General features: G+C 34.7%; 1 protein-coding gene across 14 annotated transcripts in view; it reads left to right on the top strand.

Moving 5' to 3' along the window:
• PRPF40A (pre-mRNA processing factor 40 homolog A) overlaps positions 1-12,782 on the top strand; it is a 51,897-nt gene that overhangs the window by 15,847 nt on the left and 23,268 nt on the right. For 9 of the 14 annotated variants that reach the window (XR_002338986.1, XR_002338987.1, XM_013984128.2 and 6 more), the window contains 6 exons: positions 1,273-1,353; positions 3,827-3,857; positions 6,224-6,240; positions 10,190-10,300; positions 11,904-12,024; positions 12,254-12,307. Coding sequence is in view for 12 of the 14 variants with exons in the window: in XM_013984128.2 (XP_013839582.2) it covers positions 1,273-1,353; positions 3,827-3,857; positions 6,224-6,240; positions 10,190-10,300; positions 11,904-12,024; positions 12,254-12,307 (415 nt within the window). In the remaining 2 variants the exon portion in view is untranslated. The remainder of the gene's footprint in view (positions 1-1,272; positions 1,354-3,826; positions 3,858-6,223; positions 6,241-10,189; positions 10,301-11,903; positions 12,025-12,253; positions 12,308-12,782) is intronic. The other 5 variants (XM_021074554.1, XM_021074551.1, XM_021074550.1 and 2 more) reach the window with 1 other exon arrangement.

The following is a 12,782-nucleotide window of genomic DNA, read 5'->3' as shown; positions in this document are numbered from 1 at the left end:
TGAGGGTATATCTGTTGGGGGAAAAGGGAGAAAAGCCTGATTCAAATTGTGGTAGTCTAAGTTGTAGAGGCTTATGACTGCTTTTTTTTTAAATTCTGTACATTTGTAAAAACTATTATTAGACCATGTATTTCAAGTTCTAGTTACACATTTTCTTTCAAGTTCTTATTTAGTGATGTTTAAACAGTTTATTGAATGTTTTGAGGAACAAAAAGGCTTTTTTGGTTTTTTCCATCTATTAATACCACGCTATTTCATTTTAATGGTAATTTAGCCTGATTTTGCTTCCTGAGTTGACTTTCACAAGTAATAAATGTCAGTGTTCTGTGTTCTCTTCTGTATTTAGTAGGCTTTATATGTTCCTCTTGACCAATTTGCTTATTATTTCCCTTTTCATTGATCCTGTTTCTCAGATGGTTGATTTAAATTAGAAACTGTTGAATAACTGGTTACCTTATTCCTATACCTATGGTTATTGTATTTATCTCTTTTCATGTTTTCCTTACATTTGCTCATATTAAAATCAAAATGATGATTGTGTGTGTGTGTGTGTGTGTGTGTGTGTGTGTGTGTGTGTGTGTGAAAATTGCTATAGAATCCCTTGGAAATTCATGCTGATCTTCATGATTTTTATTCATACTTAGTAGTGAAGATTAATTCATATATTTGGATGATAGTCATTGGGAGATAAGATTAAGCCCCCAAACTAGTATTTTCTTTCTTCAGATATACATGTATGTATGTGCTTATGTTAGGTTTTTCTTTGCCAGAGAGAGCGCAAGATGATTTGAGTTTGAAAACTTTGTTTTTTATGTATTTGTTTAAAGTCACTGAATTACAAGCACCTTTGAGCTAGAAGTTTTGAAAAGACCAGATAGCTATAAAATTTGTTTACCAAAGGTATTAAAGATCAAAGGTAAGAAATACTGAAAAAAATTTTTTGCCTTGCTCAAAAGAAGGGAGAAAACATGGATATTGAGTTAAAATTAAAAGGAAATTAATGTTCTTAAATTTAGGTTAGAAAAACAATAGTCTAAGATTTAAATTTATTAATTTTGATTTTACATGTAAACAATGATAATGCTAAAAATAAATCATTGATAAAATACTTCATTCATTCAACAAGCACTTACTAAGCATACTGTTGATATAGTATAACGTTCATTGGGTTTTAATCATAAATTATACGTATTAGCTTTAATAACCAGATAGATTCTTAAAATCCTATGAAGTGCCTTGGTTATCAGTAATCTTTTTTTACTTTTGTTCTAGATGCCTGGAATGATGTCTTCAGTAATGCCTGGAATGATGATGTCTCATATGTCTCAGGCTTCCATGCAACCTGCTTTACCGGTAATCTTGTGAAAGTAACTTTTTTATGATGATTTTATTTCTTTTGTGTATGAAATAATGACAGAATATTTTGTAGGCAATCATGTCAGCTTTTTAAGGGCCTCCCAAGTACTTTAATGTAAGATGGGAATTAACGGTGGACTTTTAGTTTCTTGAATCTAGGCATTTATATGTTTTCCTGTGTTTATATTATACTAGATATACATCCTTAGTTATTGAATTAAATTCACATTAAATTATTATTAAATTCATTAAACAAGACTAGAATTCTAAAAAGCATAATTTTTCAGTGAGGGCATTTTATTGGTCTCTTAGCATTCAAATCTTAAAAAGCAGACGTTTGTTTTACTGAGTGCTTTTGTCTTTTTTGTTGTTGTTGTTGTTGTTGTTGCTATTTCTTGGGCCGCTCCCGCGGCATATGGAGGTTCCCAGGCTAGGGGTTGAATCGGAGCTGTAGTCACCGGCCTATGCCAGAGCCACAGCAACGCGGGATCCGAGCCGCGTCTGCAGCCTACACCACAGCTCACGGCAACGCCGGATCGTTAACCCACTGAGCAAGGCCGGGGATCGAACCCGCAACCTCATGGTTCCTAGTCGGATTCGTTAACCACTGCGCCACGACGGGAACTCCTACTGAGTGCTAATTAAAAGTTGAGAGGGTATGTTATATTATTGGTAGGAATGTAAATTGGTGCAGCCTTTATGGAAAACAGCTTGGAGGTTCTTCAAAAAAACTAAAAATACGAGTTCCCATATGATCTAGCAGTCCCACTCATGGATATATATGTGAACAAAACTGTAATTCAGAAAAATATATGCACTCCTGGAGTTCCCTTTGTGGTGCAGAGGAAACGAATCCAACTAGGACCTATGAGATTTCAGGTTTGATCCCTGGCCTCGCTTAGTGAGTTAAGGATCTGGCCTTGATGTGAGCTGTGGTGTAGGTTGCAGACGCGGCTAGGATCTGGTTTTGCCGTGGCTCTGGCATAGGCCGGCAGCTACAACTCTGATTAGACCCCTGGCCTGGGAACCTCCATATGCTGTGGGTGTGGCCCTCAAAAAGACAAAAAAAAAAAAAAAAGTACTCCTATGTTCATAGCAGCACTATTCACAATAGCCAAGAAATGGAAGCAACGTAAATGTCATTCAACAGATGAATGAGTAAAGATGTGTATGTATGTATGTATGTATGTGTGTGTATATATATATATATATATAATGGAATACTACTCAACTATAAAAAAGAATGAAATACATATCATTTGTAGCAACACAATGGACCTGGAGATTTTCATAATAAGTAAAGTCATAAAGAGAAAGGCAAATACCGTATGGTATCACTTATATGTGGAATCTAAAATATGACACCAGTGAACTTACCTACAAAACAGAAGCAGACTTACAGATATAAACTTGTGGTTGCCAAGGGGGATGGGAGGAGGGATGGGTTGGGAATTTGGGATTAACAGATGCAAACTCTTACATAGAATGGATAAACAAGGTCTTATTGTATAGCGTATTCAATATCCTATAATAAACCATAATGGAAAATAATGTGATATGTAGGTAGATAGATATAACTGAATTACTTTGCTGTATACCTGAAACTAACACAACATTGTGTATCAACTATAATAAATTTTTTTTAAAAAATTGATATTATTTAGTACTAGATCCTAGATTTAGAAATCAGATTTCATTTGAAATCCACCTTTGTGTGTGAATGTGTGTGTGTCTTTTGGGGGCCACACTTGCAGCATATGGAATTTTCTGTGCTAGGAGTTGAATTGAAGCTATAGCTGCCAGCCTGTGCCACAGCTGCAGCAATGGGAGATCCAAGCCACGTCTCTGACCACAGTTCACAGCAACACTAGATCCTTAACCCACTAAGCGAGGTGAGGGATCGAACCCACATCCTCATGGATACTAGTCAGGTTTGTCACCACTGAGCCATGACAGGAACTCCTGAAATCCACATTTCATGAAACTTCACCTGTGGCACATTACTTAGAAAATCTTTGAATAGTCTTACCAGCCTTATCGGATAGTATAGCAATGTGTAGAAATCATTATGATGCTCAAATTAGCATGACTTCTTTATTAATTACTTATAATGAACAGATGTGGCATATTTCACTGGGATAGTAAGTTTGCAGTATCTTATCCAAACCCTTAGGGCCAGATACATTATGAAATTTTTTCAGTATTGTATACATTGCATAGAGTGTATAGTATTATGTACAACACTTAGATTAACATGCTTCAGTAGCCCCAGGTTACCAATATTTGTTTGTTTACAGTTTATAGCAAGCTTAGGGAACTGAGAACACTAAAAATTAACCAAGAATCTTTGAGTCAGTGGCTTGAGAATTAAAACATAGAGAGGACTGATTGACCATGCTTTATGAGGATCTTATGTAAAATACAGTTTAAGCAAGCTGAATGTTTCTAATTTCACTTTTCTTCTTAACAGCCAGGAGTAAATAATATGGATGTAGCAGCAGGTATGTATACCATTTGTGGTGGTAAATATTAGATGTTGTTTGGACAGTAGCAATTGTATTAAAGAGGAATAAAACAGTGTCTCTTGGGCATTAAATCAGCTCCCAGTTTTTGTTTTTTTAAGCAATGAAAAATGGATAATATTCATAATTCATAAGAAATTATAACTCTACGTTTGTTTGTTTTGGCTGCACTAGCAGCATGTGGAAGTTTCCAGGCCAGGAATTGAATTCCAGCCACATCAGGAGTAATGCCAAATCCTTAACCCACTGTGCAACAGCAGCAACTCCCAAGTTATCATAACTTTGGATCAGGAGTTCTGGGTCCAAAGTTGGTGGACAGGTACACTTTGGCCCACATGATGCTTTAAAATTTTGTATTTAGTTGCTAACATTTTTTAAATTTTTAAATTTTTTTTGCATATGGAAGTTTCCAGGTTAGGGGTCGCATCACAGCTAGAGCTGCTAGCCTACACACAGCCCCAGCAATGCCAGATCCAAGCTGTGTCTGTGACCTACACCACAGCTCATGGCAACACCAGATCCTTAACCCACTGAGCAGGGCCAGGGATCAAACCTGCAACCTCATGGTTCTTAGTTGGATTCGTTTCTGCTGTGCCACAATGAGAACTCCCTAGTTGTTAACATTTAAAGTCTGCAGGCTTAAGTAAAGATTGAATTTATCTTAAAATGTTAGATGACTTGGAGCTCCTCTTGTCAGCCTCTGTGTAGGTTGCAGATGTGGCTTGGATCCCGTGTTGCTGTGGCTGTGGTGTAGGCTGGCAGCTGTAGCTCCGATTTGAGCCCTAGCCTGGGAACTTCCATATGCTGCAGGTGCAGCCCTAAAAAGCAAAAAAAAAAAAAGAGAAAAAAAGAAAAAGATGACAAACTTTGTCATCTAAATTTGTAGTAATTTTCATTATTAACAGTGGTCTTTCTCAACACAGTTGGTACTCAAAGAATATTTGACTGGGAAAATGGTTGAGTCCATATTTATACTTAGCAAACATTGTGGCATAGGGTAACAACTCCATATTAACGTATGGAACATGCCCTCTCAGCTTTTGGACTATTTGACAGTCATTTTTTTGGTACCTGGTTGGTCCTTAGTCATTACACTTGGCAAGCCGAGTGACAGTGTTTGTTTTCAACTGGTTACCCATAAGAGTTTATTAGGACTAGTTTGACTTTAACAGGTAATAGTAATGCTTCAGTTATACATGAGTAACTAAATATTCCACATAAATTAGTATTCTAGGTGCTGAACTTTGTCCCATGATTATGCCAAAATATTTTTTTTTCTTTTAAACATTATGGGTTGAAACATGTTTAAATTGCACTATGTGCTTTTCATACATGTGCTTTCACATGTTTAAATTTCATATGTGCTTTTTTATATGGACTGTACTTGATCTTTTTAAGATGTTTCACAGATTTGATTATTTAAGCTCTAATGAAATACCTCGGAATAGTATTCTAGCCTATTTTGATATATGGAGCAAGTTTCTGTTATCATGAATAATCATGGAAAAACACCTTTAAAATTTTTTTTAGTTTTAAAATGCTTTGACTCTGTTGATGTTTTTTATTAGCTTCTTTTGATTGCTGTTTTAGTATATAAGTACTTAGTTTCATTTCTTTTTTCCAATCTTTTGTTTTCTTTTACATATAGTTTAAACCGACTAGTTTCTAAAGTTAAAATTATTCATGTGAACTTCATGACTGATACGATATATCTTAAGGGGGGTTTGGTTAGTAATTTAGGATACTACCATCCAGTAGAACTTTGTGCAGTGGTGGCAATGTTCCGTAATCTCTAGTGTTGTATATAGCTGCATGTAATTATTGAGTACTTAAAATGCAACTAGTTCAAAGGAGGAACTGAGTTTTAAAATTTTAATTTAAATTTTAACTTAAACAGGGATATGAGATGGCTAAAGGATACTGTATTGTACTGCACATGTTTGGAACCTAGATAATTGAAGTTGCTAGAAATCTAAAGCATAGGATCAGAGGTCCAACACATTATTGAACTTTCTGGTATAACAGGGAAAGAGGAATTAGTCAAGATACACACTCAGAATAGCAAGAAAATGAGAATGAAAATACTTCTAAGACTGCTCCAAATGAGTTTGCAGATTGAAAGTTTAGAATGCCAACTTAATTTTGAAAATTATCTTAATTGTAGATTTTTTGTCTGTGTGTGAAAGAGAGCAAACACATAGGTCATATGGGACTAGCTTAGGATATTTAGTGTGACAGAATAAGAAGAAAAAATAGTATAAGTGAATATTTTAAAACCTCAGGGAGAGCATGATTTTTCTCACATTGTGATATTGTTCTAAATTTATTTTTTTTATTTTTATTAGGTGCAACATCAGGCGCCGTAAGTACTTTTGGAATATATTTCACTATATACTTCTTTAGCCTGCTGCATTGATCAGTGTTTTTATTTTAAAGATTATCTACTAATAATAGATAATAATTGAACCCTTTTCCTTTCTTTACTATGCAAAAAGTTGAAAAAATTGTTTGAATGATTTATTTTAAAATCTGTTTTTCGTGGGACTTAATGAGAGATACAGAAATCAGATATAAGTCAGTTTAAGGATTTTGAATTCTCCCCATTGCAGTAGAAGGGAAACAGAACTTGTAGGTGCATAGTAATGATAATTTGCAGGTAAGCATTAAATTAGAAGGTGTTCTTTTGTACACAAAATTTAACCTTGTTTATTGTTGTAAACCTGATGTAGACTTTTCCTGACATGTAGTTTAAAATACTTTTTTGCTTGGACCTTCCTTAATAGAGTGTCTGAAAGAAAAAAAGAATATTCATAATTGCTTGATTTTCCCTTAGGAAAGGTGAGAATGATGGTGCTATACAGTGGTTTTTTTGTTTTGTTTTGTTTTCTTTTTTCTTTTTCTTTTTCTCGATCTGATTTTAAGATCCAGTTCTTTTTGCTAATGTTTTGTATGCTCTATTCTCATACATTTTATTGGTGTTAGGGAAAATAATGTATGCCTCAGGCCTCATTTAAAGGTGGCTATTTTAATTCCTTAAAGATCAGTGAAGAGTCTGTAATCCCACTTAATCAAAACAATAGTCCTGAGAAATAGCTCTTATTCTCATACGATTGAGAAAAATGCAGAAACCTGTGAATTAATTGCAAATATGTTAATATTTTTTAATTTGGGGAAAGACTTTTGTGAATTCTCTTTCTCTTATCTTTGGCTTTAAAAGTTGAATGATTATAAAAATATCCATTTGGTCCTCTTCTATTACAAGTGTCTTTATTTTTGACTAATGAAAGTTTCATATTTTTCCTGCTTATTTAAATACCGTTGACTCACTGGGAAGAAAATGAAACAGACCTAAGTTAAAAAGAAGAAAGTAAATTACCCTAAGTTTTTCTACAGTGAGGGAACCACCATGATTAGTATTTTTATTGGTTGTGTCAATTGTCTGTCAAACCTTTTTTTATTCTGCTTAATTGAAATCTTTTTTGTCATCGATTCTCACATATTTTGACATCTATTTCTGTTTGTTATTTTCCACTATCTATTTGTCTATATCTAATAGAATATTGTACTTTCTCTGATTAGGGTAAATTTAATATTTAATAAGACAGTTCTTTCATGGTTTCTCTTTTCATTATTTCCCTAGCTGTTTTCAGTTGTTAGCATATGAATTTCCCTTTCCCCCACCAAAAACAGTCTGTAAATACACACCCACAGATATGCTCAAATTTTTTTAATTTTTGGCTGCATTCATGGCATGCGGAATTTCCGAAGCTGGGGATTGAGTTACAATGCTGGATCCTTAACCCACTGCTCTACAAGGAGACTCCAAAGTTGTGTTTTTTATCTGGTATTAAATTTGATTCTTTCAATTTTAAGAGAACTGACTTTGTCATATTTTTTTGTTTTTAATGTTTCCATCCAAAAAATATTGTATATTTATTTAAAACTTTCTCTGGTTTTATTCTTTTTTGGATTTTAGTTATGCAAATTTGAGTTATTTATACTTTTCAGATTATGGTAATTATTGTTGATCCATGGAGTGAGTGTCCCTCATATTTTTTCCCCTTATTCATCTATACTCCAGTCCACCTTCCCTAAGAGGTGAAATTGAAATGCATTTTACCATCCATGGTGTCTTATGATCTTGGTTCTCCAGGCAGCAGTTACCACCTAGTTGTGCATGATTGACCAGCAAAATTGCCAACATCAGAAGAAGGAATGTCAGTGGTTTGCAAGAAAATCCTAGAAATAATGGCATAGCACTCTTATCAGCTAGGAAAAAAATGATTATGGTGAGAGAGTAGGAAAAGCAATGAATCACATGTGTGTAGCCACATTACCAAAGCAGAAATCAAAAGTAGATCTGCTCCATTACTCAGTAAAGTTGATAAGGAAGGAAGAAAAATTGATCAGTTTTAACTAGGTGTACAGAAAAAAGTTAAGAACCAGTACCAGTGCATTTAGTTTTATGATTTGTTTTTAAGAAATACTGCGTTAACTAGTCGGATTCTTGGTATACTATAGGGGATGATATTGTGTGGAAATATAATGGACATCAACAACTTGGGGACAAAAAAGTGGTCTCTGTAAAGTTTAAGGAATAGATTTTTTTTTTTTTTTTGCCTATTTTCCTTTTTATGTGTTTACAAAAGTGATGGGGATCATGCCAATGTCTAAGTATGATTGAATCCTTTCAAAAGTTTTAATGTGATTTTACTTTTTTTCTCTTAGAGGAATGTATAACGTTTGTTTTACTGAAGAAATGTGGTATAGATCATTTCTATAACACCTTTTTTGAGCATACTTTATAGTTTGTTATCTGAAAAACCTAGTGCTCAGAACTGGGCTTAGCAATTTTGACCTCATTCAGTAATTCATTTATTCATAATTCTTTGTAAAATTACTTTTAAAACACTTTAAGATATGATTGACCTGAAAAGCTGTACATATTAAATGTATACAACTGGATGATCTGGGGAATTTATATATATATATATATATCCATGAAACTATCACTGCCAGCAAACCAAAGACTTCCATCATCTCTCAAAAGTTCCTCCCAATTCCTTTTACTGTTTTGTGTGTGCTTGCATGTGTGTGTATAATAACCTCATAAAACTTTTTTTTTTGTCTTTATAGGGCTGCACCCGAGGCATATGTAGGTTCCCAGGCTAGGGGTCTAATCGGAGCTGTAGCTGCTGGCCTATGCCAGAACCACCTACACCGTAGTTCACGGCAATGCTGGATCCTTAACCCACTGAGGCTAGGGATCAAACCCACAACCCTATGGTTCCTAGTTGGATTAGTTTCTGCTGCACCACAGCGGGAACTCCAAGTGACCTTATAAAATCCTTAACTAACCTTTATTTGAGATACTATGTTTATTGATATTCACAGTCTTACTAACAACTTCTAGTAGGTTCTTAGAGTGGATTTATATTCTGTATCAGAGCAGTTTCATGTAAAACTTTATCTAATGTATCTGGTATTGATACATTTGAATTTACGTTGGATCCCTGTTAAATTTCACCTCGTTGATTATTAAGTTCTGGTTGTCATCCAAAGGCATCCTTCCTAACTTTGATGATTGCGTCTTTATGGCATGTCAATTTAGAACTTAAGCCAACTTGAGGTAACTATTCTTTGATTTAGAGTTGTTGAGTGCTTTATCATTCTACCTATATTAGCATCTCATTCATACATTCTTCTTTATCCGCAAGGCATAGATTTGTGTTGCTCAAAGACTGCCTCATGCGTAGAAATTATAAGCGTTCTTATTCTTATAATTCTGAGACTCTAGAATGGAGAACAATCCCAAAACCTTAATTGATCCATGCTACATTTGAAGTGCTTTTTTTTTTTTTTTTGGTCTTTTTGCCATTTCTTGGGCCGCTCCCGTGGCATATGGAGGTTCCCAGGCTAGGGGTTGAATCGGAGCTGTAGCCACCAGCCTATGCCAGAGCCACAGCAACGCAGGATCCGAGCTGCGTTGGCAACCTACACCACAGCTCACGGCAACGCCGGATCCTTAACCCACTGAGCAAGGGCAGGGACCGAACCCTCAACCTCATGATTCCTAATCGGATTCGTTAACCACTGCGCCACGACAGGAACTCCTGAAGTGCTTTTAAAATATCCTTTTTTTCAGTTACCTCTCCTACTGGCATTGATGAATTATTCCAAAAAACTTACTGTCAAAAATATGCCTATTTTATACTATTAATTTCTTCATATATTGCTTTGAAACTAGTGATACAGATATTTACTGTCAATGGCACTGTTAAATAAATCTTTTTGTATTTCTTTTTCTTTAGAAATCAATGTGGACTGAACATAAGTCACCTGATGGAAGGACCTACTACTATAATACTGAAACAAAGCAGTCTACTTGGGAGAAGCCAGATGATCTTAAAACCCCTGCCGAGGTAAAAGTTTGAGGACTGGAGTTTAGGGATTAGATTTGGCCTTTAAAAATTTTTTTTATTTTTTAGGATTTTGGTGGGTAATTGACTTTCCAAACAACAGTACTGCTTATATCAGAAAAGGATGCTGCAGAGGCATTGAGAGGAGAAGAGAATTTGTATAGTCATACCAGTTAGCCAAAAGATAAAACTCTTTCCCTTCTATGGGAGACCAGTTATACTTAATGATTTTTGCCCCTGCTCAGGAATCTTTGTCAGGTGGCATCAATTTAAGAAGGGTGATTTAAAGAATAAATTGGAAGAAAAAAAGTACTCTTTCTGCTTGCTCTGTATTTTTAAAATTCACATTTCAAGTTGTTTTCTTGATAGCTTTAAACCCAAGTGATTTCAGATTTCTTCTATGTGCGTTCTTAAATTTTTCGAGTGGGGTTGGGGTAATAGAGATGAGAAATTAAATTACAAATACTTCCATTTTTTTAGAGTGTGAAATGTATCTTTTTGGAAAATATCTTCCCTATCCTCCCACCCCCCCAATGTATGTGTATTTCATTTTCTGTTGTAAACTTTTCCATTCAAAATATACAGATACAGAAGTAAGATTGGAAGAATAAATAAAGTAATCCAGTATTGCATGTGATTTAAATAGGAACTCTGTTGGAGTCCTAAGTGTGGGTTGATCTGGAATGTCAAAGCTTTGCTTGAAGGTTTTCCTAGCTGGCAGCATATCTTTTCCCCCCTACTCTTATTTAAGAATTTGAGGAGGGGGCGTTCCTTTTGTGGGTCATCAGGTTCCGAACCCAGCTATACCATGAAGATGCAGGTTCAGTCCCTGACCTCTCAGTGTGATAAGGATCCAGCATTGCTGTGAGTTACGGTGTTATGGTGTAGGTTGCAGGCGTAGCTTGGATCTGGCGTTGCTGTGGCTGTGGTGTAGGCCAGCAGCTGCAACTCCAATTAGATCCCTAGCCCAGGAACTTCTACATGCCACAGATGTGGCCCCAAAAAGAGAGAGAAAAGAGTTTGAGAAGCTAAAAATATTTTTGCAGGTCGCCACACTTATATAGCCTGATAATACTTAGGAGGGGAAATTGGTAGATGGTAAAAATTTTCTATTTATCCCAATACTGACATGGTATTGCCAAGACACTGATTAGGTTTGAGTTTTCAATAGCATTCTTGTGCCATCCTGACAGGTTGAATATAAATTGTTTATGAAACTGAAATCTAAGCATGGCTAAATCAGTTTAGCTTTCTCCCAAATTTTATATTTTTTCTGCTTGTATGAGTATTTGAGAAGTCTGTGAAAATGGATGGTAATTTTTATTTACTGTGGTATGTAAATGGCAAGAGCACATAGGATTTAAAATTCAGATAGACTTGGTTTTAAATCTTGTTTCTACCCCTTAATAGGTACATTACCTTAGACAAGTAAAATATATTCAAATAATTTAACATCGCTTAGTATCATGTAATTGGTAGCTTATATTATCACCATCTCACAAGCTTTAGAATTGTATATGTTGATAATATCTAGTAAAAACAGTGATATGAATGATGAAAGATGCTAAATATATTACTGTTAACTGAAGGTTTTTATTCACTTTAGCAACTTTTATCTAAATGCCCTTGGAAGGAATACAAATCTGACTCTGGAAAGCCTTACTATTATAATTCTCAAACAAAAGAATCCCGCTGGGCCAAACCTAAAGAACTTGAGGATCTTGAAGGTAAAACAGAAAGAAATAATTTTTAATGTTACTTTTTTACATATGTGTCATTCACATTTAAATAATCCTTCATAAATAGGATTGTTCAAACAAAGGCTTAAGTTTTTAATTGATTAGAACATTTTAAATGGTGTAACAGTTTTATGGGCTCTTATTTTCTTGTTGCTCTAGATCTCAGTTCTATAGATTTTAAATAGATTTTTATTTGATTTGATTCCACTGAAACTAGGATACCAGAATACCATTGTTGCTGGAAGTCTTATTACAAAATCAAACCTGCATGGTGAGCTGCTTTGATAATTCATTTTCTGTCATTATTTAACGTTTTTAGAATATGTCACTAATGTTCACTAACCACAATTGGATAAATCTGCAGTGAGAAATCTCTAATTCAAACAATTCTTTTCATTTAAGGGTTATATTATAAATGAGCTTGTAGCCTTTACTGTTGTACTTTGTTTTTTCACCAAAAAACACCACTTGCCATTGGAAAATTAACAAGGACAGTTTTACAATAAGGACAGTTTATAAAATAAGGACATCATGCACAATATTTTGAAGACAACTGTGAGTGTTGGTGCATACATGGAATATGTGACTTAACTCATTTAGCAGATAGGGAACCTTGAACTTTTATCAGTTTAAATTTTGTTAATGTATTGTCAGACTATACATTTAATGCTGATTTTTATTTTAGCACAACGTTGCAAAATAGCTTTTATGTTTATTATTGGAGAATTAAGTAAAATACCATGCCT

Source organism: Sus scrofa, chromosome 15 (assembly GCF_000003025.6).
Source record: "Sus scrofa isolate TJ Tabasco breed Duroc chromosome 15, Sscrofa11.1, whole genome shotgun sequence".
Taxonomy (NCBI): domain Eukaryota; kingdom Metazoa; phylum Chordata; class Mammalia; order Artiodactyla; family Suidae; genus Sus; species Sus scrofa.
Note: the sequence above shows the minus strand (reverse complement) of the source record. Positions and strands in the feature narration are given on the sequence as shown.